Source organism: Caretta caretta, chromosome 4 (genome assembly GCF_965140235.1).
Source record: "Caretta caretta isolate rCarCar2 chromosome 4, rCarCar1.hap1, whole genome shotgun sequence".
NCBI lineage: Eukaryota > Metazoa > Chordata > Testudines > Cheloniidae > Caretta > Caretta caretta.
In genome coordinates, this window is record NC_134209.1 from 20,064,059 (window position 1) to 20,088,505 (window position 24,447).

The 24,447-nt window shown below is 45.2% G+C and overlaps 2 protein-coding genes across 5 annotated transcripts in view; both read right to left on the reverse strand.

The window, feature by feature from the left end:
* Nucleotides 1–12,971, reverse strand: part of SH2D4A (SH2 domain containing 4A) — a 31,402-nt gene extending 18,431 nt beyond the window's left edge. Inside the window, exons 1-2 of the mRNA XM_048848032.2 lie at nucleotides 10,971–12,971; nucleotides 1,862–3,461 (exon numbers count right to left, since the gene is read on the reverse strand). Of these exons, the coding sequence (XP_048703989.2) occupies nucleotides 1,862–2,036 (175 nt within the window). The 5' untranslated portion in view covers nucleotides 2,037–3,461; nucleotides 10,971–12,971. The remainder of the gene's footprint in view (nucleotides 1–1,861; nucleotides 3,462–10,970) is intronic.
* Nucleotides 12,972–13,072: 101 nt separating this feature from the next.
* GSR (glutathione-disulfide reductase) overlaps nucleotides 13,073–24,447 on the reverse strand; it is a 33,304-nt gene continuing 21,929 nt past the window's right edge. For 3 of the 4 annotated variants that reach the window (XM_048848030.2, XM_048848028.2, XM_048848029.1), the window contains 5 exons: nucleotides 22,837–22,998; nucleotides 22,036–22,147; nucleotides 19,928–20,059; nucleotides 15,549–15,682; nucleotides 13,073–13,501 (listed from right to left, as the gene is read on the reverse strand). In XM_048848030.2, the coding sequence (XP_048703987.2) occupies nucleotides 13,352–13,501; nucleotides 15,549–15,682; nucleotides 19,928–20,059; nucleotides 22,036–22,147; nucleotides 22,837–22,998 (690 nt within the window). In that variant the 3' untranslated portion in view covers nucleotides 13,073–13,351. Of the gene's footprint in view, nucleotides 13,502–15,548; nucleotides 15,683–19,396; nucleotides 19,822–19,927; nucleotides 20,060–22,035; nucleotides 22,148–22,836; nucleotides 22,999–24,447 lie in introns of those variants that run through there. The other variant, XM_048848031.2, reaches the window with a different exon arrangement.

The following is a 24,447-nucleotide window of genomic DNA, read 5'->3' on the forward strand; positions in this document are numbered from 1 at the left end:
TTTATTCCTTAATCAAAACGAATCCAGTATTGTGTGTAAACTGAACTGTTTGGGTGACTCCAGTTAAAGTACCAAACTGTTGTACATTGATCCCTTACAGGGGCAATGGACCCTAACATCTGGACTGGGGAGGGCTGGACAAAGGACAATGCACATTTTGGGGGAAAACTGGAGACTGGGAATGTGTTGGGGTCACCCTGCAGGTGGTAAGCAAGGCTGCTGGAAGCTGGACTGTGGCTGGTGTGTAGCAGGCAGGTTGTGGTTATACGCAGACACTCAGGGTGTGACCTGCATGCTGTCTGGCTCTGTGTACGGGGCCCAGGTTGGCAGCAATAGCAACAAAGCATTTGCAGCACCGAAGGTTTCAGAGCAGGTGGTGACAACCTCTCACTGGTCTGGATTGCACCCCAGAACGTGATGCCCCCAACCCTTGGTTACCTGAGGGATAACCACTTGGCATGGGATGGGGGGAGGGGCAGGGAGGTTGTTCAGGGGAGGAAGCTGCTAGCAATTTGATGTGATTTGCCAAACTATATTCAAAAAGCCACTCTCGGTTTGAGCAGCAGCAGCCTGGGCCAGGTTCGGATCCCCTCCCCCACATGAGTAGGGCCTTACACCACAAGCGGATAGACTATAGTCAAAGGGGCTATTTGTGGAGTAGGGTGTGATCCCAGACGCAGGGCACAGGAGCAGACCACAGAGGAGACAGTGTGGCCTAGTGGATAGAGCACTGGACTGGAACTCAGGGGACCTGGACTGTATTTCCAGCTCTGCCACTGGTCTGCTGGATGACCTTGGGGGAGTCACTTCATCGCCCTGTGCCTCAGTTTCCCCACCTGTGACATGGGAATAGCGACACTGATCTCCCTTGTGAAGCACTTTGAGATCTAAGGATAGAAAGTGCTAGATAAGAGCTGGGGTTGATGCTTATTATTATTCCCCTCTGGTCGTGGACTCCTCCCTTCCAAATTTTCTTCATCAAATTCTCCCCCATCCCATTCATGTCCCCTTCTCTGGGGGTCTCTGTAACCCTGCCCACATTTCCCCTACCTGCTAACCACAGGAGAGCACCTGACTGGGGAGTTCGGCCAGGGGAAACAGAGCTGCTTTCTCAGCAGCTAAGACCAGTCTCAGCTGCTCCCTGCCCCGTTACCCTGAGGCCTATGGGGAGCGGGAAGGGAGTGGCAGGGAAGGGTATTTCTAAAGGACAGCTGCTGCAAATGCAAATCTCAAGGCAACCTCGGCTATGGAGCCTCTTTAACACTGGGTGTCCTCCTCTCCTGTGGCAGATGTGCTGCCCCCTGTTACTGAGCTAGACAGTGCAGCCAGCACCCAGCCCAGGCTGGCCGACTTAAAAAAAAAATCCTTCAGCCATCTGGCTTCCTGACGAAGAGGGTCAAAAGTAACGCAGTCCATTCGGCTACCCGCAGCCCGAAGCCCACTACTGCTTCAGCCCAGAGCGTGGTGCCCAAAGAGCATGGCAGCCCGTTCATTATTTCGGTTACAATAGCACAAGAGGCTCTGTTGTGCGGGGCCCCTGCTCCATCGAAGCAGACCAGGGAAGCATTATGGGCCCCGTGTTACAGGCAGAGACATTAAGGGATTTGCCCAAGGTTACTGAGCAAAGGCCAGGACCTGGGCCCGGCTGATCGGGGTCACAGGGCAGTGCTTGAACCCCTAGCCTTGGCCGTGTTCATTAGCCACCTCCTCTTTGACAGACTTTTTCCTGCAGTAACCCCTGGCACCCACCCCCCGAGCTGTAACTTGAGCTGTAACCACTTTTCACCCAACAGCAGGCTGCTTGTAACCCAGCCCAGCTGTGTTTACCAGGCAGCAAGCCCAGTGCTGGGGAGCCAGTTACCTTTCCTGTGGATCACTTTCTTTTCTGAGTTCTTGTCTGCGGCAGCTTCTCTCTCCTTCCACTGTCTGACCTGCTCCTGCCTCATCTTGAGGAAGAGGATCTGTTTTTGCTCCTCGTTGAGCTCTGCCAGCAGCTCAGGATCGATGTACATGTCTGCCAGGATCTGCTGCAGCATGGCCGCGGCTCTGGCACATCAGCGCTCCTGGCAACACTCTTCGAAGACAGGATTCGCCTTCCCAGGCCAGGTACAGCCGCACCAACGCCAAAAAAAAAAAAACTCTCTCCACACCCAGAGCAGGCAGCAGTAACTCAGACTCACCATGGCAATTATAATCCCATCTCTCCACCTATTTTAGCTCAGACTTCCTGCACAGACTGAAAAAGTAAATAAGCAGCTTGAAACTTCTGATTATGATTCACGGAAATGACAGGAGATCTGAACGTGCTGACAGAGCTTAAAGAAAAGCCGTGTCCTTGATCTTCCAGGGGTGAATTGCCAAGATTTATAGGGAGATAATTCCTTTTCTGTCCCAGTAAATTTCACTGATACTGTGTGGACAAGAGTTCCCTGTATCACAAAAATCAGAGGTGTGGCTTACTTTGAGCTAGGCAAACATGCCATTACCTGGTGAGAGAGCAATGACCCAATGAATCTACAACTCCCTCCCCCTCCACAAAGAAACTCCTTTGGGAACTGACTGGCACACTCCAATTTGCCTAAGGCAGAATAGGAGGGACATGACTATTTGGGGAGCCCACCCTGCCCATAAAATCTCTCAAGTTACAACTTTTTTCAGCTAGATGGGCACCCGCAGCACAGCTAGTCCTTCTGCCCCAGCTCTCACAAGGGCTGAGCAGCTCCAGGGTGACCCCCCAAGGCAGACAAGGCTGGAGCCAGACAAGACAGAAGCGGGGAGCGATGTGGGGAGCACAGGGGAACAAGTTAACAAGGTCAGCGAGCACAAGCGAGAACCTCTTTCTCCAGAGAATTGTGAAGGCTACGTTTGATCTTTGAACGCTTTGAGGGCTCTCTCCTCCACACTCACGCTCCCTCTGCCCCAGGCTGCAGCCCCCTCCAGAACTCGCTTCCTACCCCCTGCCTCGGTGATTCAAATGAAAGGCAGCACCAGAGCCTTTCAGAGCAGCTGGCAGGCTGCTTTCAGCTTCTTGACCCACATGCACCAAGGCATTGTCTCATGAAAGGTGTCCTTGGGTTTGCAACCCAGGCAAGCACTCAGCACAAACCTACCCATCCCCTCTCGTGCCAGACGCCCACTGCACATGCTCTGCTTCAAGTACTGCTGGGAGTCAGTCCCCGCTTGGGAGTCAGATGCCTCTGCTGAACGGTCCCTTTCTTTGCATCACACCTGCCAGACGTGCGAAGGAAACATGTTCCTTACCTTTCACGGCCAACTCTAGAGCTACCTGGGAGAGGCTTGCTGGCCTCGTGAGCAGGTACTATATCCCAAGGCCACAGGATTCACGGACGTTTTGCCTTTATTGCTGAGAGGAGGGACTTGGCCAATTAGGCACCAGACGACCTCTCAAGGGCCGGACAGCACCCTTTGTGTTCCAACCAGGCTCAAATCTCCTGGAAGCCCTGCAGGTGGAAGTAAAACAATATCTCAGCTTCAATGTTTTTATTTTCTAAATGAGGCACTGGACAGCCCTCACCTGGAGGGTTGAGTCCAATTATGCTCACCCATGGCTGAGCCAGGTGGATTCACGCCAGAACAGGTATGGAGAAAGTTGACAAGGCTGCGCAGGGGAACAGAGGGTCCAAGGAGAGGAAAACAGCTTGGCTTGTTCAGCCTAGCAAAACGCAGGCTGCAGGGCAGCTGGCACCAATGCAGCCGGGAGGGGTAAACCCCAGGGAGGGAGAAGAGCTATTGAACGTGAAGGAGGATGCTGGCACAAGGACCAATAGGGATAAACTGGCCATCAATCAATGTAGGCTGGGCAATGAGCAGAAGGCTTCTGTCCACCAGAGGAGTAAGGGGCTGGCACAGCCTCCCCACAGGAGCAGTGGGGCAAACACCCCCACTAGCTTTCGGATGGAGCTTGATAAATTTATGAGGGGGATTTATGATAGGGCTGCCTACCCCCCACCGGTGGTGAACTCCCCCCGATGGCACCTGGAGGGTCAGCCATGTCTAATTAATGATGAAACCCAGTGGGGGTGGCTGTGTATGCTGCAAGCAGAGGAAATATATAGCAGAAGGGTGGCAGTGAGAAACCCTGTAGTCACGCTCTGGATAGCGGGGAGTGAGGAGACCCTTAGGAAGGGAGAGTAGACTACAGGGTGAGGAGAAAGCCCAGGGGAAGTCTCAGTAGGAAAGAGTCCAGGGAAGTGGCAGCAAAGAGTCCACTGGTGGAGTGACCCATGACTGCCTGCCCTAGGGTTCCTGGACTGGATACCAGCATAGGAAGAGGACCTGGGTTCTCCTACCAGCCACTGGCAGGGTGCCGTGAAGCCCTTCAAAAGGGGAACTGGACTGCAGGGCCCAAAATGAAGGGCAGCAGCGCGGGCAGAGGGATCAGACATTCGTTTTCACTGGACTTTGTTACCTCAGAAGGACGGGGACTAACTGCGACCAGGCCAGAAGGCTAAGTCACAAGAAGAAGCACCTTACGTGCCCCTCCTCTGCTGGGCCGTTCTGCCCCAAACTTGGTCAATCAGGCCTCCCCGAGGGCGGAGTGCTTCCGTGGGGTTGGTGTCCACTACCCCAGTGTCCCCATCCATCTGCGACCTCAGATCAGACACGGTGACCCGCTGAATTTAAGCTGATTAGTCAGTGGTGGAAACGAAACTAACCAGGAGTCCCTCAGTAACCGCAAGGGAACAGGGAAGAGGGTAGATTGTGTCTTCACTGAAGCGCTACAGTGGTGCAGCAGCTGCGTATTAAGTGTAGCCAAGCCTGTGCACAAGACCAATAGTTAACAAGTACCCTAAGGGAACGCTGAAAAGAACTTTGAAGAGAAAGTGCAAGAGGGAGTGAAACCCTTAAGAAGCAAGTGGGTGAGGTCTGCGCACTCCACACCTCGGATTCCCCCCAGTGGGTTTGGTTGGCTGGCCCCGGTGGATGAATCCCCCTTTCCAACCCTAGGCAGGGGAGCCCTACTGACCTAAATAATAACCTATGGAAGAAGATCCCTTCTTTTTGTAACCCTAGTATGAACAAGCCTTCTACTGTAACCCCTAATCCTGTGACAGGAAACCATATTCTTTATAACCCTAAACCCAGGATGGGGAGCCCAACCCTAACTGCAGGCCAAGAAGCCTGGCTGATCCCAATTCTAGACCGAAGTTGGGGGAGCCCAACACTTTGCAACCCTATGCTGGGGATCCCTGCTGAACTAAACCCTAGACTGGGGTTGCCCTCTACTTTATAACCCTAGCCCAAGGGTGGGGCACCCCAGCCTAGGGCTAGGGTTATAAAGCAGAAGGCAACCCCAGTCCTTCTGAGGTAACAAAGTCCAGGGATTGCAAATCTAACCCTAGACCAGGGATCCCTCCTGACCTAATCCTAACCCTAGGCCCAGGAGCCTAGTGACCCCTCGGACGCTGGCAGACGAGGTGCCAAGCTCATGCCAAGGCCCCCAAGCCTCACTGAGCTCTGACAAATGCATAGCTGAAAATCAGTCTGGCTCACCTGTCTGTTAGTATACTTAAAATAGGTACTACATTTATAGAGATGTGTTTAGCATTTGGATGTTATGAAATGCTCGTGAGCTGCTGCATGCATGATCTCACTTATAATTGATATATCTCATGTTATAAAGCAATGTTTAAGTGTTTGCTATGATGTAACGATGCTGGTTCTGGTGGGACCCAACTGAGAGTGCCAATGCAGGACAAATTGCTTCAAGCAGGGCAGTTCCAGCCCAAGGCTGGGGTTTTTCCACCTCTAAGGCAAACCAAACCAGCCAAACAGAGCAGACTTTGATCTCACCCCACTGGCTCACCACAAGTCACACAAGCAATTCCCTTAAACACTCCAGTTCCCCAGTATCTCCACCATTGCCACTCGTTATGGGGACAGATGGTTATGAAAACCAATACCCCAGTAAAAGAAAAAAGATTCTCTTGATCCCAAAGGACAAAGCCGCCAGACCCAGGTCAATATACAAATCAGATCTTACCCACAAATCACGCTGTTGCCAATCCTTTAGAATCTAAAATCTAAAGGTTTATTGATAAAAAGGAAAGATATAGACGAGAGCTAGAATTGGTTAAACGGAATCAATGACATATAGTGATGGCCAAGTTCTTGGTTCAGGCTTGTAGCAGTGATAGAATAAACTGCAGGTTCAAATCAAGTTTTTAGCTGGGATGGATCATCAGTCCTTGGTTCAAAGCTTCAGTGTAGCAAAGTTCCTCCAGAGGTAAGAAGCAGGATTGAAGACAAGATGGAGGAGCTGCAGCAGCTTTTTATATTCTCTTGCCATGTGGTCGGTCTTTCTTTGTCCCAAAGACAAGCTGCCCATCACATGGCCTGGAAAAACTTCAGAGTTCTGTCCAAAGGCATGTCCCTGCATACCTTGCTGAGTCCCAAGGCGTGTCTGCCTTCTCTCAGTGGGTCAATTGTATAGCTGATGGTCCTTAATGGGCCATCAAGCAGGCTAGGCAGAGCTGACACCAACTTGTCTGGGGTGTTCCCCAGAAGCATAGCACAAGTTTGAAATACAGACAGTATAGAGCCAATATTCATAACCTCAACTACAAAAATGATACACACATATAGACAGCATAATCATAACCAGCAAACCATAACCTTGTCTTAGACACCTCATTTGACCCCCTTTATACAAGATTTGGTGCCACTACAGGACCTTGGTTGCAACAATGATCTATACGGTCCCAGATTAGGTCAATAACGTCAGATATGAGATTGGGGGAAAAAACAAACCCCAAGTCAGGAAAGCAGCATTACCAAATGTGAAATACTAGTTTACCACAAGAGGTGTAATCTCCTGCCCAGCAAAAGGCGGCCTGTAGACACCAGACAAAGGAACATCAGTGGACAAAAGACTTTGATTGTTTTCCCCACACCCATGAACAGGGGACATGCACAAACGTTTGTCCCATCACAGCTTGAACTCTGGGGAAAGGGAATAAAGATCCCTGTCAAGAAGAAATTGTCATCACTCTGGTGCTTCTGTTTCTAACTCTATCCCTGGGCTGGGAAGCCCTACCCTTTACAAGCCTTGCCCTAGGTTGGGGAGCTATCCTAACCCTAGACTGCGGAGCCCTACTTGTCAGGCACTGCCTCCCAGTAGTCAGGCCTAGTGGTTGGAGTGGAGGTTGAAGCCAGACATAGGGTCAGACTGGGCCAAGGTGGCACTGCAATCGAGATTCGGGGACAGGCCAGAGTCAGAACTGAGATCAGAGTCTGTAGATACAGTCCAAGTGCAAGCCAGGGGTTGAAGCCAGGTGGTCCAAAGTCTGTACTGTAGCTAAAGCCCAGGTATAGGCTACAGAGTAAAGCCAGATGATCAGAGTCAGAGGGTCATGGAGAGCAGAAAAGGCTGGAGCAGGTCAGAAACAGGGCTGGAGTGCGGTCAGGGTAGGGCAAGAACAAGACTAGGGCTAGGCTGATGCAGGGACAGGCTGGGAGTGTCAAGAGTCCAATACACTGCGTGGCTGCAGGAGGGTTCCTGGCCAGGTAGTGCTGTTCACAGACAGATCTGCAGTTTTGGTGGAGCTGGGGAAATACCTGGGTCTGGGGGTCACCTGACCCAGGCTTTACTCTGGGATCAGTTGCTACCGCATGCCTGAGGGCAAGTTACTGCTGGATCTGTGGGCAGGGTAAGTGAGTGCATCTGGGTTGTTGCTGCATGCCTGAGAGATGGCTCACTGAAGCACAGTGGATGAGCAGGTGTAGGCCCACCCATTACTAAAGGCCCCTCGGCTGAAGGGGAGAAGCCACTGGAGCTAGGCGTCAACTAATCATGGGGGACAACAAATGAAAAAACAGTGATGGGCGTGAAGGTTACAGGGATAAAGTCGGGATACAAAGTATCTAGGGAGCCCTACCCTTTGCAACCCTAACTCTAGGCCAGGGAACCCTACTGATCCCAACCTTAGCCATAGGCTGCGGAGCCCAACCCTTCATAACCATAACTCTAGACCGGGGATCCCTACTGAACCAAACCATAACTCCAGACCTGTAGGCCCTCTACTTTGTAACCTTAACTCTATGCCAGAGAGCCCTACCCTTTGCAAATGTAACCATAGACCAGTGATCTCTACTGACCCAACCCTAACTTTTGGCCAGGGATCCCTACTGAATGCAACCTTAATCTGAGGTCAGGGGGCCCTACCCTTTGTACCCGCAGCCCTATGACAGACAGCCCTACCTTTTGTAATCCTAGCCATAGTCTGCGGCGCCCTACTGAACCCAACACTAATCCTAGGCTGGGGAGCCATACGCTTTCTAACTCTACCCCTATGCGGGGGAACTCTACTGAAACCATCCCTCGCCCTAGTATGAGGCATCCTACTGACCCTAACAGTAACCCTAGGCTGCAGACTCTTTCCATTTGTAACCTTAACTCAGGTAGCCCTAGTGACCCCACCCCTAACCATACATAGGGGAGCTATGCTTACCCCAACCCTAGGCCAAGAAGCCATATCCTCTGTAATCCTAATGCAAAGCCAGTCAGCTCTACTGTAACCTAACCCTAGGCTGGCAAACCCTACTGACCCCAACCCTAACCAGAAAGGGATCCTCTTCTTTATAATCCTAACCCTAGCACAGGAACACCTTCTGACTCAATCCCTAATCCTACAGCACGAAAACCATATTCTTTGTAACCCTAAACCTAGGATGGGGAGCCCTACTGACTAGACTATCTAAGCCTAGGGCTAGTGAGTATTATCCTTTGTAACAGTAACCCTAAACTGGGAATCCCTATTGACCACAACCCTACCCCTAGGATGGGGAGCCCTACTGATACCAACTCTAGCCTTAGGATGGGAAGCCCTACCCTTTGTTACTGTAACTCTAGCCAGGGAACCCTACCCTTTGCAACCCTAACCCTTGGCCGGGAAGCTCTACGCTCTTTGTGACTGTAACCCTAGCATGGGGAGCCCTACTGACCCCAATCCTAATCCTAGAGCAGGGAAACCTACAGGGAAACCCCATCCCTAACTCTAGGCTGAGGAGCTATACCCTTTGTAATCCGAACTCTTGCAAAGGGATTAATATACAACAGTTTGCTACCATAAATGGAATTATCCACACAGTTTAGTTTAAAGACAAAACTGGACTGATTTTAATAGAAGAATTCAACAAATTTATTTAAACTACAAAGTAGGGCTGTTGATTAATCAGTTAACTCGTGCAATTAACTCAAAAAATTAATCGCGATTAATAGCGCTGGTAAACAATAGAATACCAATTGAAATTTATTAAATATTTTGGATGTTTTTCTACATTTTAAAATATATTGATTTCTATTACAACACAAATAACTCACTCTATATTACTCTATACTCGCTCACTTTATATTATTTTTATTACAAATATTTGCACTGTAAAAATGATAAACAAAAGAAACATTTTTCATTTCACCTTATACAAGTATTGTAGTGCACTCTCTTTATAATGAAAGGGTAACCTCACAAATGTAGATTTTTTTTTGTTACACAAGTGCACTCAAAAACTAAATGTAAAACTTTAAAGCCTCCAAGTCCACTCAAGTATCATAGGGGTAGCTGTTTTAGTCTGGATCTGTGAAAGCGGCACAGTCCTGTGGCACCTTATAGACTAACAGTCCACTCAGTCCTACTTCTTGTTCAGCCAAACGCTAAGAGAAATAAGTTTGTTTACATTTATGGGAGATACTGCTGCCTATTTCTTATTTACAATGTCACCTGAAAGTGAGAATAGGCATTCGCATGGCATTTTTGTCACCAGCATTGCAAGGTATTTATGTGCTAGATGCGCTAAAGACTCGTATGTCCTTTCATGCTTCGGCCACCATTCCAGAGGACATGCTTCCATGCTGATGATGGTCGTTAAAAAAATAATGCGTTCATTAAATTTGTGACTGGGCGTTAATTGTATGTCTTCTGTTTTATCCACATTCTGCCACACATTTTATGTTATAGCAGTCTCGGATGATGACCCAGCACTCGTTGCTTTTTAAGAACATTTTCACAACAGACTTGACAAAACACAAAGAAGGTACCAATGTGAGATTTCTATAAATAGCTAGAGCATTTGACCCAAGATTTAAGAATCTGAAGCGCCGTCCCAAATCTGAGAGGGATGAGGTGTGGAGCACGCTTTCAGAAGTCTTAAAAGAGCAACACTGAGATGCAGAAACTACAGAACCTGAACCACCAAAAAAGAAAATCTACTTTCTGCTGGTGGCATCTGATTCAGACGATGAAAATGAACGTGTCGGTCCACTCTGCTTTGGATCGTTATTGAGCAGAACCCATCATCAGCATGGACTCATGTCCTCTGGAATGGCGGTTGAAGCATTAAGGGACATATGAATCTTTAGTGCATCTGGCATGTAAATATCTTGCGACACCCGCGGCCTGTTCTCACTTTCAGGTGACATTGTAAACAAGAAGCAGGCAGCATTATCTCCTGCAAATTGTCACCAAACTTATTTGTCTGAGCAATTGGCTAACAAGAAGTAGGACTGAGTGGACTTGTAGGCTCTAAAGTTTTACATTGTTTTATTTTTGAATGCAGGATTTTTTTTGTACATAATTCTACATTTGTAAGTTCAACTTCCATGATAAAGAGATTGCACTGTATTAGATGAATTGAAAACTATTTTGTTTTTTTACAGTGCAAATATTTGTAATAAAAATATAGTGAGCACTGTAAACTTTGTATTCTGTGTTGTAATTGAAATCAATATATTTGAAAATGTAGAAAACATCAACAAATATTTAAATAAATGGTATTCTATTAACAGCACGATTAATTTTTTTCATCGCTTGACAGCCCTACTACAAAGAGATTGATTTTAAGTGAGTACAAATGTATGGCATTAAAATCAGAAATGGTTACAAAAGAAATATAAAACACTTCCTAGGACTAAAACTTAACAAGATAGACTTGGTTCAAGATAAAATTCTTACCACATGGTCCCAGCAACAAAGGTGACCAGATTTCAGGTCAGGATCTCTCCCAAAGTCAAATGGGCTGGTTTCTTTTGTCTTCTCACATGAAGGAGCAAGAGACGAATAGGATGAGAGAACTTGGTGTCCCACCCCTCACTTTTTTTAGTTCAGTCCCCTTTTGAAATCCATTTTCCAGATGATGAAGTGAGCTGTGGCTCACGAAAGCTCATGCTCAAATAAATTGGTTAGTCTCTAAGGTGCCACAAGTACTCCTTTTCATTTTCCAGAGGGTTACTCAAGGCCATCCCTAGCTATTCTGGGGCCCTACGCAGCCCCCCCCGCAGGGGGGACGGGGCTGGCTTGAGGGGCAGGTGGGAACCACCGGCAGCACAGTTAGGGCCAGGTCGCTGGTGAGTGCAGGCCGGTGAGTGCTTCCTGTCACCGGTGAGTGCAGGCCTGGCCCTGCTTCAGTCCTCAGGGGAGTGGGGGCAGGGATGGAGCGGGAAAGGGGCTGGAGCAGCACGCAACTGCGCAGGGCAGCAGGAAATTGTGCCCTACGCAGCCGCGTACTTTGTGTATAGGTAGGGACAGCCCTGGGGTTACCCCTAGATAAAGTTCATTCCCACTGTGAGTCTGGAGTCAAGGAGTCTGGTGGTGAAAGAACTGCTGGTGGCTGTTTGCTAAAATGCAGATATGTTTGCTCCTGCCCCACTCCCCTTCCTTGCCAAAGGATGGCAACTTGATAGGTGATGGCCCATCAGCTTTGATGACACCTGGCCAGAGCTGTCAGCTTGTCCTTTGTCTTTGAGGAACAAGTTTACCCACTCCCAGACTTATCTGGTAAACACACTTCAGTCATGACTTCAGCTTATGTTTAAACTTTACATATAATGTTGCTACACAAATTTCTCTGTGATATTACTGACCAGTGAATTATTAATTTTCAAATGATACCTCACAAGTCATATTTTGTACAATGGTGCATAGGCTGTGAATACAGGGGTGCATTCCGTCAGACTGATCCCCATGGTCATCCCCCCCGAGGGGTTGGAAGACAGGACTCCAAATCACATCCCATAAACCTCATGTCTCAATCGCATGGAAGTAATACTTCATACAAGAGGCAATAGCCAGTAGGCAATAGGCAGTACTCCCCTTCGATCTCAGGAATCACAAACTGCAACTAGACAGTCCTTGTAGGGATTTCAACTTACAAGTTCAGTTACTGGCTCAGATAAAATGTTCTTTGTGGAATTTCCCCACAAGGCTTTCCCCACAGATTCAATATTACCATTTCCACCACTGGCAAGCTTAAAATAATAAACTTCTTACCAACTGGCCACCTACTTAAAAAAAACCATAGGAATTTATGCCTTAATTTAGAACCCAACCCTAATTATGAAGCCTCCATAATTCTACATTAGAAGAATATAGAGAGGACTGAACCAAGATCAGATGTCCACAAGGAGAAAGATACTATTATCCCCACTTTACAGCTAGGCAGCTGAGGAACAGAGAGAGAGAGAAAGTGTCTTGCCCAGGGTTACATGGAGACTGTGACAGAGCCAGAGAATTGAACCTAGAGTTCTTGAGTCCCAGTCAAAGGCCTTGGCCACAAGGCTAGATTTTGCTCATTGAAGGTATGTATTCACTGAAATTAAAACCTGCCACTGGCCCATGCCAGCTAACTGGGGCTCAGGCTAAGGGATTATGGTGTTGATATTCAGGCTTGTGCTGCAGCTCAAGCTCTGGGACCCTCCCACCTTGCAGGATCCTAGCGCCCAGGCTCCAGCCTGAGCATCGACACCATTTAAACAGCCCTTTAGCCCATGCCTTGAAAGCTGGAGTCAGTGGCAGAGGCCAGCCACCGGTTTTTAATTGCAGTATAGACATATCCTGAAATTCCTCCTGCAGATCATAACACAGGAGTAGCTTTTCTATGGGAACAGAGCCATGCTAGATAAGAGAGGAGGAAGATGATTCTACATATCCACATGAAAAAACCCAATGGTTTAAGTAATAAAAACTAGAGACACCTCTTTTGCACCAGCTAGCTTAGCCAGTCAGAACAGGGGCTTAGCTAAGCTAATGAGGCCTGAGAGAATAAAGCAAGAACCAAATATTTTAATCCATTTTATTTATTTTTCACTCTAAACTGATGAAGCTTGAAGAAACCAAGCTGTTTGGATGAGATGAATAGATGCCGCCACTGGTTTTTTGGACATCTCTATGATTTTTTCTACCTATAGTCATAGATTACAAAAACAGAAGAATCTGATTATTATCTGGAGTGTCATAGAAAAGGAAGAGTTTGCACCAAGAAGAAAAGTCACGATTCCATTAGTTTTTTGGCTGCCATATTACAGGTCTGTTTGCAAGCACCAGAAATTCACAACCTTTCAACGGAGCGTGACCAGCTCTTCTGATGAAGTCGGGTGAATGGCAACCGTCTCATCGAAGCTGGCCTTTGTTGCTCCCATTTTGACTGCTACAGCGAAACCTTGCAGCATTTCGTCGCATCCTAGTCCCTGCATGTGTAGTCCCACCACCTTCAAACAATAAGAAATTTAATTTACTAAAGATGAGCATTTAATGACAGTCATCAGTGCACCAGTCAGAGAATCTTCATCACCCTGATCACTCATTGGCATAGAGGAAAGCTACTGCTGTCCCAGTCAACAGCCTTTCAAATAACAAATCTACAGATGATTAGACGTTCAAAAATTGTGTTAGTGAAGAGTTAAGGTTGCCCAGTGCTGTTTCCAGCCTGTGGAAAGCAGCTTGCTTCAGAATGTTGAAAGTGGCTAAATGTAAACCTCTGAAAACCAGGAAATACAAAAAGTTAAGGTCCCCTTCATCCCCACAACACAACCTTAACTCTGTGCCCCTACTGCTGGCAAAACCACTGGGAACGGGTCAGGATGGATATGGCAAAGGTTAAACCACCAGGGAAGTAGAGGGTTCTCCATCTCTTGAAATGTTCAAATCAAGATTGGATACCTGTCTCAAAGATGCTTTAGTCAAACACATATTAGGCCCAATACAGGTATAACTGGATGAAATTCTGTGGCCTGTGTTATACATGAGGTCAGACTAGATGGGCATAATGGACCCCTCCAGCCTTAAATTCTATAAGTAGATACGATGAAGGATTAAGACTGTGCCATTGTTTGGGGCAGCATCACTTTCCCCATAACCTCAGCCATGCTGAACACAACGCCATCAGCCGCCTCAGGAACAACTCTGACATCATAATCAAAAAGGCTGACAAAAGAGGTGCTGTCATCATCATGAGTAAGTTTGAATATGAAGGCAGCTCTCTAACTCCACATTCTACAGGCCATTATCCTCTGATCCCACTGAGGATTACCAAAAGAAACTACACCATCTGCTCAAGAAACTCCAACTAAAACCTCTCCAGTGCATCATCAAAGATCTACAGCCTATCCTGAAAAATGATCCCTCACTCTCAGATCTTGGGAGACAGGCCAGTCCTTGCTTACAGACAGCCCCCCAACCTGAAGCAAATACTCACCAGCAACCACACGCCACACAATAAAAACACTAACCCAGGAACCTATCCTTGCAACAAAGCCCGTTGCCAACTGTGTCCACATATCTATTCAGGGGACACCATCATAGGACCTAGTCACATCAGCCACACTATCAGAGGCTCATTCACCTGCACATCTACCAATGTGATATATGCCATCATGTGCCAGCAATGCCCCTCTGCCACGTACATTGGCCAAACCGGACAGTCTCTACGTAAAAGAATAAATGGACACAAATCAGACATCAAGAATTATAACATTCAAAAACCAGTCGGAGAACACTTCAATCTCTCTGGTCACTTGATTACAGACCTAGAAGTCGCAATATTACAACAAAAAAACTTCAAAAACAGACTCCGAGAGACTGTTGAATTGGAATTAATGTGCAAACTGGACACCATTAAATTAGGCTTGAATAAAGACTGGAGCGGATGTGTCATTACACAAAGTAAAACTATTTCCCCATGTTTTTTCCCCCCTGCTGTTCCTCACACGTTCTTGTCAACTGCTGGAAATGGCCGATCTTGATCATCACTACAAAAAAAATTTTTTTCCCCCTCCTCGCCTGCCAGTAATAGCTCACCTTAACTGATCACTCTCGTTATAGTGTGTATGGTAACACCCATTGTTTCATATTCTCTGTGTATATAAAAGCGTCCTACTGTATTATCCACTGCATACATCCGATGAAGTGGGCTGTAGTCCACGAAAGCTTATGCTCAAATAAATTTGTTAGTCTCTAAAGGTGCCACAAGTACTCCTGTTCTTTTTACAAATATTACAGAAAATTTTCCACTTTTCAGTTTGACTTTGCAATTTGAATAATGTTTTTAACATGTTTGTATGTAATATTTAATGTAAAGTATTCTTTTTAGAAAGGCAATTTATGTCTATGAACAAAAACACTAATGGAAGAGCTGGAATTAAATATGCAAAGTCAGTTCTTTTACCTTTAGCTAAATAAACTTGGATAACAGCAGAATACAAGCTGCTGCATTATCCTGAACATTTTAGCTATGAGTTCTTATTTCGTTTTGCTCACCTTCTCTTCTTTGCCAGCACAAACCAGTTTCATGACACACTTAGTTTTCCTTTGAGTTACAGCGTGATACATGGGGGTAAAAGAGGTGGTGTAGACCTTCACATTCTCTCTTCCATATGTAGAAATGGCTTCCTCTGAAATACACGAGAGACATTAGACTCCACAAAACAAAACTGTTACATGGGCTGCAGGGACTAATGGCTAGTCTACACTGCCGCAGCACAGCAGCCAATGGTAGCTGTGGAGTCGGCACTGGGGCAGCAGGGACGCGCTGGCTGCTTCTGGGAGTGGCACAGAGCCAGCCTTAGCCCCCCTGCATCTAAAAATCTCCCAGTTTGGCTTCAGTAGCCTCCAGAAGATCGAGCCCGATTCTGGGAGACTCTCGACGAAATCAGGAGGGTTGGCAACCCTACCACCTTCAAAATGGTGGTCATAACCCTTTGCTATAAATGGGACTGAAGCACCAGATGGCTTCAGTTGGTGGCCATTTTGAGAAGGAAGTCTCTCTCTGTTCTCAGTGGGACTGAGTGTGTCTGCCTGCTCATAGCCTAGATTCCAGGCCCACCCCCTCTCCTGAAGGCAGCTGTGGCATCAGTCCTACTGAGAACAATGGAAGATGATGGCCATCTTGAAAAGGGTTAGTTCTTCATGACAGTTAAGCTTTCAATTATGAAAAACAGCAAAAACAGACCTCTAATCCTAAATATATTCAAAAACTACCCACTGCGTCAGATCTACTCAGATAAACCACGATTGAGGGAGAAACAGGGAGGTGCCAGAGGCAGGAGTAGAGGGGCCAGACGCAGAGGAATGTGAGAGTGGTGAAAGGTTGTGTGTGTGAAAGGGAAATCTAGGGAGGCTGGGGGAACTGCAACCTACAATCCACCTCCTTTGCACAGCTCTGGCAAAACAAAGGAGCTGTAAATCCAGTTTATCTAGCCTGTAAATCTGGCAGATTTGTGCTGTTCTTGAGTAGGATAAAGGGTACCGGTGAACCTAGCCATTTAAGTTAAAAAAATTTAAAAGTGATTTAAAGATTGATACTTCATCCTTTCATATCATTAGAAATGTCCCAGAGTAACATTCCTGTGAACTGTTCTTGTATGAAATTTTTCAGTTAAGACTCCAAACAAGGAAATTCCCAGACAAAAATCTACAATGAGATGGAGTTACGGTTGAGAGTACATCTGGGTAATTTAGGGTAAACTACTTTACCAGAGATATTGTACTTCACCCTAAGCACCCCTGTATTCACACCCTACACTCTAGTGCAAAATGTTGCTGTACAACATATACCTTGTAAGGTATCTGAAAATAGCACACTGGTCATTAATACCATTGTAAAATGCATGTGTTAACTTTATATGTGAAGCTATGAATTCCTCTGTATAAAGTTACTAGAACAGGTTTAAGAAGACAGCCTTGCTTAGGCAAAGGTGATACACAGATCTGCCCTAGACAAAGGAATGTGGTTTACCTCAGTTTACATATTAGCTGTAAACAAAGCTATCAAGCAAACCAGCAGGGGTTGTCTTGAGCCTGAACTCAAGTGACAGAGAATTATCATAGCTCCTTGTACGCCAGTGAAACACAGGAGACTAGTCCCCAGGAGGCCTTCCTAACTTTGAAAATAAAGACAATTCTTTGGGAATACAAGGAAGAGAGAGAGACTCCAATTGGATCTTTCATCTAACACCACATAGGAAACCAACATCTTGTACTTCTGTGGAAGGTCCTCCTGACTGAGAGACAGTCAGCCATGCTGGACCAAGCGTAATGGGTGAGTGAAACCATCTTAAACAGAGACTGTGCCTTGCTAGATAAGTTTTAGACTTTTAGATGCATATTTTCATTTTCATTTGCTTGCAACTCTCTATCTTTATTTCTTTTACTTGGCATCACATAACTTACGTCCTGTTAATGAACTTATTTTAATCTAAACCAACCCAGTGCTGTGTCTGAAGTAATTGTTAACTCTAGTTAATGTGGCAAGCTGCTGGGTACTGTCTCTTTAAAGGAGCAAAGAAACCTTATTATTTATCGGAGTGGTTCAGGAGAGGGCTGAACACTTCAAGGCAGATGGTTCTGGGGAAATTTGGGACTGGAAGTGTACTGAGGTCACCTTGCCAGGTATAACTACAGCTGGTGGAAACCAAGGTGAGGCTGTTGTGTTGTGGCAGGCTGCTGGGGTCAGAAGCACTGAACACAGGCTGCACTGCACACAGACACTCAGGGTACCCCATGTGTGTCTGCTGACTTCTGTTGTGTCCTGGACACAAACAGAGCATTTAAGGCATCACCCATGGTTCAGTGCAGGGGGTGACAACTCCTTACTGGTCTGGACTGCAATCCAAAATGTGACCATAACTATTCCAAAACCAAGCAGTCTGAACCCAGGAAGTCACAGTTAAACTTACAAACAAACAAAACCAAACATGTTAAGGACAGAAATGTAGTTAAGGACACCCAAACAACCATAACCCTGCTCTGTCAGACTCATCCAGCATCCCATGTGATTAAAACTCACTGAAATCTTGTGTACAGGCTACATCTGAAGATTAATAGTCTTGTCCCCCATACCTTAGAAGTTTTTCTTTCAGCAGAAACCTTAACTCTGCCCTGTAGTGACATCATGCAAAAGCCATTCAGCTATGATTAAGGCACTTTAGCGTTTGTGGACCTAGATGAAATTAAACTGATTCTGAAATAATATTAGATTTGTAATAACCCCGATGGGTTATTGTTATTACCGGGCAGACTTAAGGTTGTTTGGGTGCCCTAACTATATTTTAATACCTAAGGTTAAACGTAAAAAGAAATTCAAAACAGGCTTATCAATTAATTTCCTGGTTTGGGGATAGGTACACTGTAGTTTCTCTTACATTACTGATAGGCACTCTCAATGTGTTTTTTGTTTGGAAATATAAGTTATAAGTCAGCCTGACAGATATTAGGTAAGGACAAATGAACCCCAACTGTTCAATAACAATTCCTTCCTAAGGGACGTAATAATAAATATCCATCTCTTACACTGGGCTTAGCATGTTCAAAGCACTTTACAAACATTAACTGATCAACAGGGTGGATAAAAATCAAAGATTTAAATGATTAAAAAAAAAGCAAAAAAAGCTGGATTTAAATCAGATTTTTTAAAAATTGAATACAGGCTTATTTTTTTTTTAAATAAACCTATTGAAAATTAAATTTGAAATTATAACCATGTATTAAGGCCTAACTTATTTTTATATTTATTTTAAATTATTTTCATAGATTATAATATTAAGCAGTACATGTTTGCTGCCATGTTTTAAAGAAAGCCAAGCCACCGTACTGATGGAAATCACTAGCTAAGCACCTGGAACCAAAGTTTGTTGAAGTGCTAAACCATCTTTTGATAGCAGTAACTCCTTCTGCAGGTTCATAGAGAATATTTTCTTCTGTCAGTTTATTTAACTAGTTCAGTTGATGACTAGTTCATTCAAAGTTAAGAAACCAACTGAAAGTTGAAAAGAAGGAAAGCTTGTTTCCCCTTCCATTCTATGAATATCAACTAAGTGTGAGGGGATGAGATCTATTAGTTCAAAAATGATGAAAGACATGGTGATCAATCAGTTCAATCAAACTACAGAATACTTTTTGTTTAATAAATCAGTTAAAAGTTTTAAATGCAAAATTTGTTTGAATAAACTTTTTTTTCCTCTTATGTATCAGCACATTTAAGGTAGTTTTGTATAATAAAATTAAAATATTGGTTTTGTACATTTTAATTGACTTTCCACACATACAGTTTTGACACAAATTACAAGTAAAAAATTAAGTTATATTGTTTAATTAAATATGTATAGATCTAGCATACCGTCCTGGTTAGCAAAAAGCAGCACCAAATTGGTCCAGTGAAGGCAATGGGAGGATTCAATGGCAGTTGGGTTAGGCCCATAGTGAGACATAAATCCAGACTAAAACTCCTGCATCACCACATGCGTCCATCCCAGACTTTCAGGACCTACCTGCAGGGCTGAATATAGTCTCTCATCCATTCTTTTCTTGGCCTTTTTGCTGAAACTGCTTTAAGTGTCAGTACCAGACTGCAATAGGGGATTAAGTGATTCACATGTCCACTAGCTGAGTTGAGGCCCCAGGTACTTGTTCCAGAGGGGCCACACAGCCTTTCAAAGAGGAAGTGACTTCTCTTCACTACACACCTAGCCTCAGTATGAACATGGTACTTACAGGTGAAAGGCACCATGTCCTGTTACTGTCCTCCTCCCCTAAACTGAATTATAAGACAACACGATTCAGTCATTTGTCATGGCTATCATTACTGAAACACAGAACATTAATAAGGAGACACCAAAGCAGTGTTTTCACTTGGACCCTACCTTCCGTGAGTCCCACCGTTCCGATTGGGGGATGGCTGAAGACCACAGTAGGAATGTTGCTGTAGTCGAGTTTGGAATCCTGCTTGCCTTCAAACAGTCTGTGTGCCAGTTTCCTTCCAGCTGCTATTGCAACTGTAAGTATGGAAATAGGAATTCATGCTTACACCATCTAACACAGGCTAACACTAGACAGGTATCCTGTATCTAATTAGTGGCCTGTACTGGATGCTTCAGTGCAGGATCCAACCTTACATTTATGGACTGTAGAGGACAAAAACACGAGAAGGTTGCAACTGATGGGTAACATTTTCAAAATCACTCATCACTTAGGGGCCTAAGCCTCACTGAAAGCCATTTAATGACTTGTCATGACTTTCAGTGAGATTTTGGCTGCTACGCAGCTAATTTACTTTTGAAAATGCCTGGTCTACTCCTAAGTTATACCTGCAGAGCTACACTGGTGTGCTGCTATAAGCCCTAGTGTAGACGAAGTTATACTAGCATAATTGTTTATGGCAATATAGCTTATGTTGGTTTGGGGACACAGCAACTATCCGGAAATAACCAAGCCCACACATGGAGGATTTTGCCAATATAGCTATACAAGGAAAACCCTCCTAGTGTAGATGAGGCCACAGGTGCTTTTGAAAATTTCCCCCTTAAACTCTGCAAATTCAGGATTAATCTCATCCATGGCTGAGAGGCTCAATGTTTGAACCAGTGTGCCTCTGTGAAAAGCATTGTTTTTCTGCTTTGGAACTTTGCCATAGGAAGTCATTGTGGGAGTCATCAGCGTATGGATCATGTTCCTCTTTGTGATGTGTGATGCAACAGCTAGTATTACACCCACTTGGCACAAATAAAACTGAATAAGCAAGGCCAGGGTGCGGCTTCATCACCACTTTCAACAAGAAAATAATTCCTTTCCCAATTGCTCCGCAAATTTCTATATCCAGCACCTACATCTTTTGTTTTTTATGCTTGACAACAAATTGAGTTTTCCAGCACTCAGATACTATCAGCACCCGCATAAGGACACCACCCTGAATCATGGGAAACTGTATTTGAGTGGTCCCTATTCTCTATGGGCTCTGACCTGTTTTTTTTTTCCCCCATGCATGCTGCACTCCTCTTCCCCATATCCCAGTCCATGTAGTAGTGATCATAGGTCATTTTACACCAACTCTGTGCACACACATCCTTACCACTTTGCACACACCTTCAGCTAGCTCTGGGCAAGTGATAGCTCCTGGGAGAGGAAGTATCAGCTCCCTCCACTGACAGCTGGAGGGGCAGAGTGGAGAGGAGACACAAACCCTGCACCACCATGGCCTTGAGTAGAAAGCGGCAGCATGAGGGACTGTGCAGAAATAACTTGGGCAGGAGCAAAGGGAGGATCAGTCAGCCAAAAAAAAAATGGTGTATGTTTGCGAGTTAAGCTATGTTAATGCACAAACATTAACTTCAACATGACATTAATGAGTGTGAAGGCTGGATAATAAGGACACCAGATGGAGCGGGCAGCCTGCTGAACCATGCCACATTCAAAACAAGGCCACAGAACACACACACACACACAGCCAAAATATCTTACACAGACGATACAGGACAAGGGCCTTTGGTGTCTTATCTGGTCCTAAAACTGTTAGTGTGCTGCATGCATGAGCTGACATGCACCTTGACCACCTCTGCCAACTGGCATGTCAGGTGGGTTGCCAAAAATCACACACACAGTGTAGAGGAATTATAGCACCAGCCTCTGAAAATGTTGGAAGGAGTTGAGCAGCAGGGGCAAGAAGAATAGATTCTTCCTTACCCGCCCCCACACTTTAAGCAGGGGGAAGGAGAGGAGTTTCAATTGTTTTTAAATGGGCTTGGAAGTGTCACTGAAATCAATTTGTGTGTTTCTCTTTGCCACCATTGGGCTCTCTGGGGACTTGTGCTCCTAAGTCACGTAGGCAGTTTTGAAAATCTCACTAACTTTTGGCATCTATTTTTGAAAATGTTGCCCCTAGTGGCTAAATGTAGGTAAGTGAGCATTACCATCACAGGTATGGGATCCCCTACCCTAGGCAGCAGTACAGCGCAACGCAACAAAGGCCTATTACCTGGGGTCAGGAGTGCTTTTCCACATACATCCCCGACAGCGTAGATCCCTTTCCTGCTGGTGTTCTGGAACTCATCAACTACAATGTGACCTTTAGCATCTAACTTAAGACCCTAATATTGGAAACAGCAACCATGTTAATATACACACTATGGATTATGGGGGGAAAAATGACAGACTCTAGGAACATTTCATAGTATCATACCCTATTCAAAGTGACATTTACATTCCTATGAGATATGAAGCCTAACTGTGCAATATGAAGTTTAAAAATAAACATAGGAAAAATTTCACATATTTACCTTAATTTTTTGCATAGTTTCTAAAGGCCCAACCAGTGTAACAGTGGTGCTAACAATAGTTTGGTCTCCTACCCTCTGCAGCAGTTACATCATTTTCAACTCCAGCCCAGGAGAACAATGATTCAAGGACAAGAGTTATTTTATAATGCAGTGTCATCATTCATAGATGATTTGGCTATCAAAGGCACTGAGTTACCCCTGCCCCAATTCATCTATCAGGTCTCCAATCAGTGCTGGAAGATACAATTAAAAACTTCCTCATACTTAAATATTTGTGGGTTTGTTTTCATACTACCCTCTTTAGCCTAGGGCTTTTCAAGTGTAGAGTATTATATGGGATTATATTATAACCATGGCCGTGGTCCTCCCCTAAACTCCATGTAGATACAGGGCTCTGTTCCTGCAAAGGTAAGTCATGGAAGAACTGGGGCCACATAAGCAAGGAGTTAATACAATGTGCATTTTCATAATTACTAGGATATAAAATCTGTCTGTCTCACCAGTTTGTCTAGATTAAGACCCTCAGTGTTTGGATCTCGTCCAATGGCCCACAGCAGACAGTCAACATCCGGGATTGTGCTAACTGTGGGTTTGTGACCAGGCGCAGAGGATATCACCGTAACCTCCAACAATCCAAGAGGAGATTTTGTAACCGATTTGACCTATTGGTAACCACAAATACAGATTAAGCTTAAAAGATTAAAAGTGGAATTTTTGGGGTGAGTCACTGTCACCAAAACCATCTTAAAGTGAACATGAAAGATCAAATCCAGCTGTTTATAACTGGAGCACACACCAAATGCCATGCCAATAATTACAAAATTTGTTTGTGGTTTTGCAACAAAATGTAAAGAGAGACTTGTAGTTAATGTGCCAAATCGCACATGGTAACAGACTTTGAGCTGAGTATGAGGTGTTTGTAGGCCATGCTTAGAGGATTGGGGACTCTATCCTGAGAATTAGTGACTCGGAAAAAGATTTGGGGGTTGTCATGGATAATCAGCTGAACATGAGCTGCCAGTGTGACACTGTGGCCAAGACAGCTAATGTGATCCTTGGATGCATAAATTGGAGAATCTCAAGTAACAGAACAGAGGTTACTTTACCTCTATTTGGCATTGATGCAACTGCTGCTGGCATACTATGTCCAGTTCTGGTGTCCATAATTCAAGAAGGATGTTAAATTGGAGAGGGGTCAGAAGAGTCAGAAGAATGATTAGAAGATTAGAAAACATGCCTTTTAGTGATTGAGCTCCAGGAGCTCAGTCTATTTAGTTAACAAAGAGAAAGTATGAGATGACTTGGTTACAGTCTGTAAATACCTACATGGGGAACAAATATTTAATAATGGGTTCTTCAGTCTAGAAGAGAAAAGTATAAACACAATCCAATGGCTGGAAGTTGAAGCTAGACAAAATCAGACTGGAAATACAGCATAAATTTTTAACAGCGAGAGTATTTAGCCACTGGAACAACTTAACAAGGGTTGTGGCAGATTCCCCATCAGTGGCAATTTTTAAAATCAAGATTGGATGTTTTTTCAAAAGATCTGCTCTAGGAGTTTTGGGGAAGCTCTATGACCTGTGATATACAAGAGGTCAGACTAGACTATCACAATGGTCCCTTCTGGCCTTGGAATCTATGATGTACCACAGTGCGTAGGAGCCCCAGTCTTGAACTAGAACCCCACTTTGGTAGGCACTGTATGAACAGAACAAAAAGACAATCCCCGCCCCAGGCAATTTACAATCGAAGGAGCTCAGGACCATGGAAAGGCAAGTCTATCATGGCATGGCTTTCCTTCAATGGTCTCTGCGTAGCTACGTCTGCGGCAGCTGAGCAGACAGCCATATTAGATGTGTCCACTCTGTTTTACAGTCATTCAGGAATTTGTCAAGGAGCTGATAGCCAGTGCCAAGGGAGAGTTATGCCTGCCTGGTGAGTAAGACCAGGTAGCCTGCAACCCTCACGTGTGAGGTTGCAGAGAAGTAGGCCTCCCTGCCAAGCAGTCCAATCCCTACACATCTCCCTCGTGGGGCACAGATCATGGTTAAGGCTACGATTTTTTCACCGAGGTCACGAAAGTCACAGAATCTGTAACTTCCAGCGAC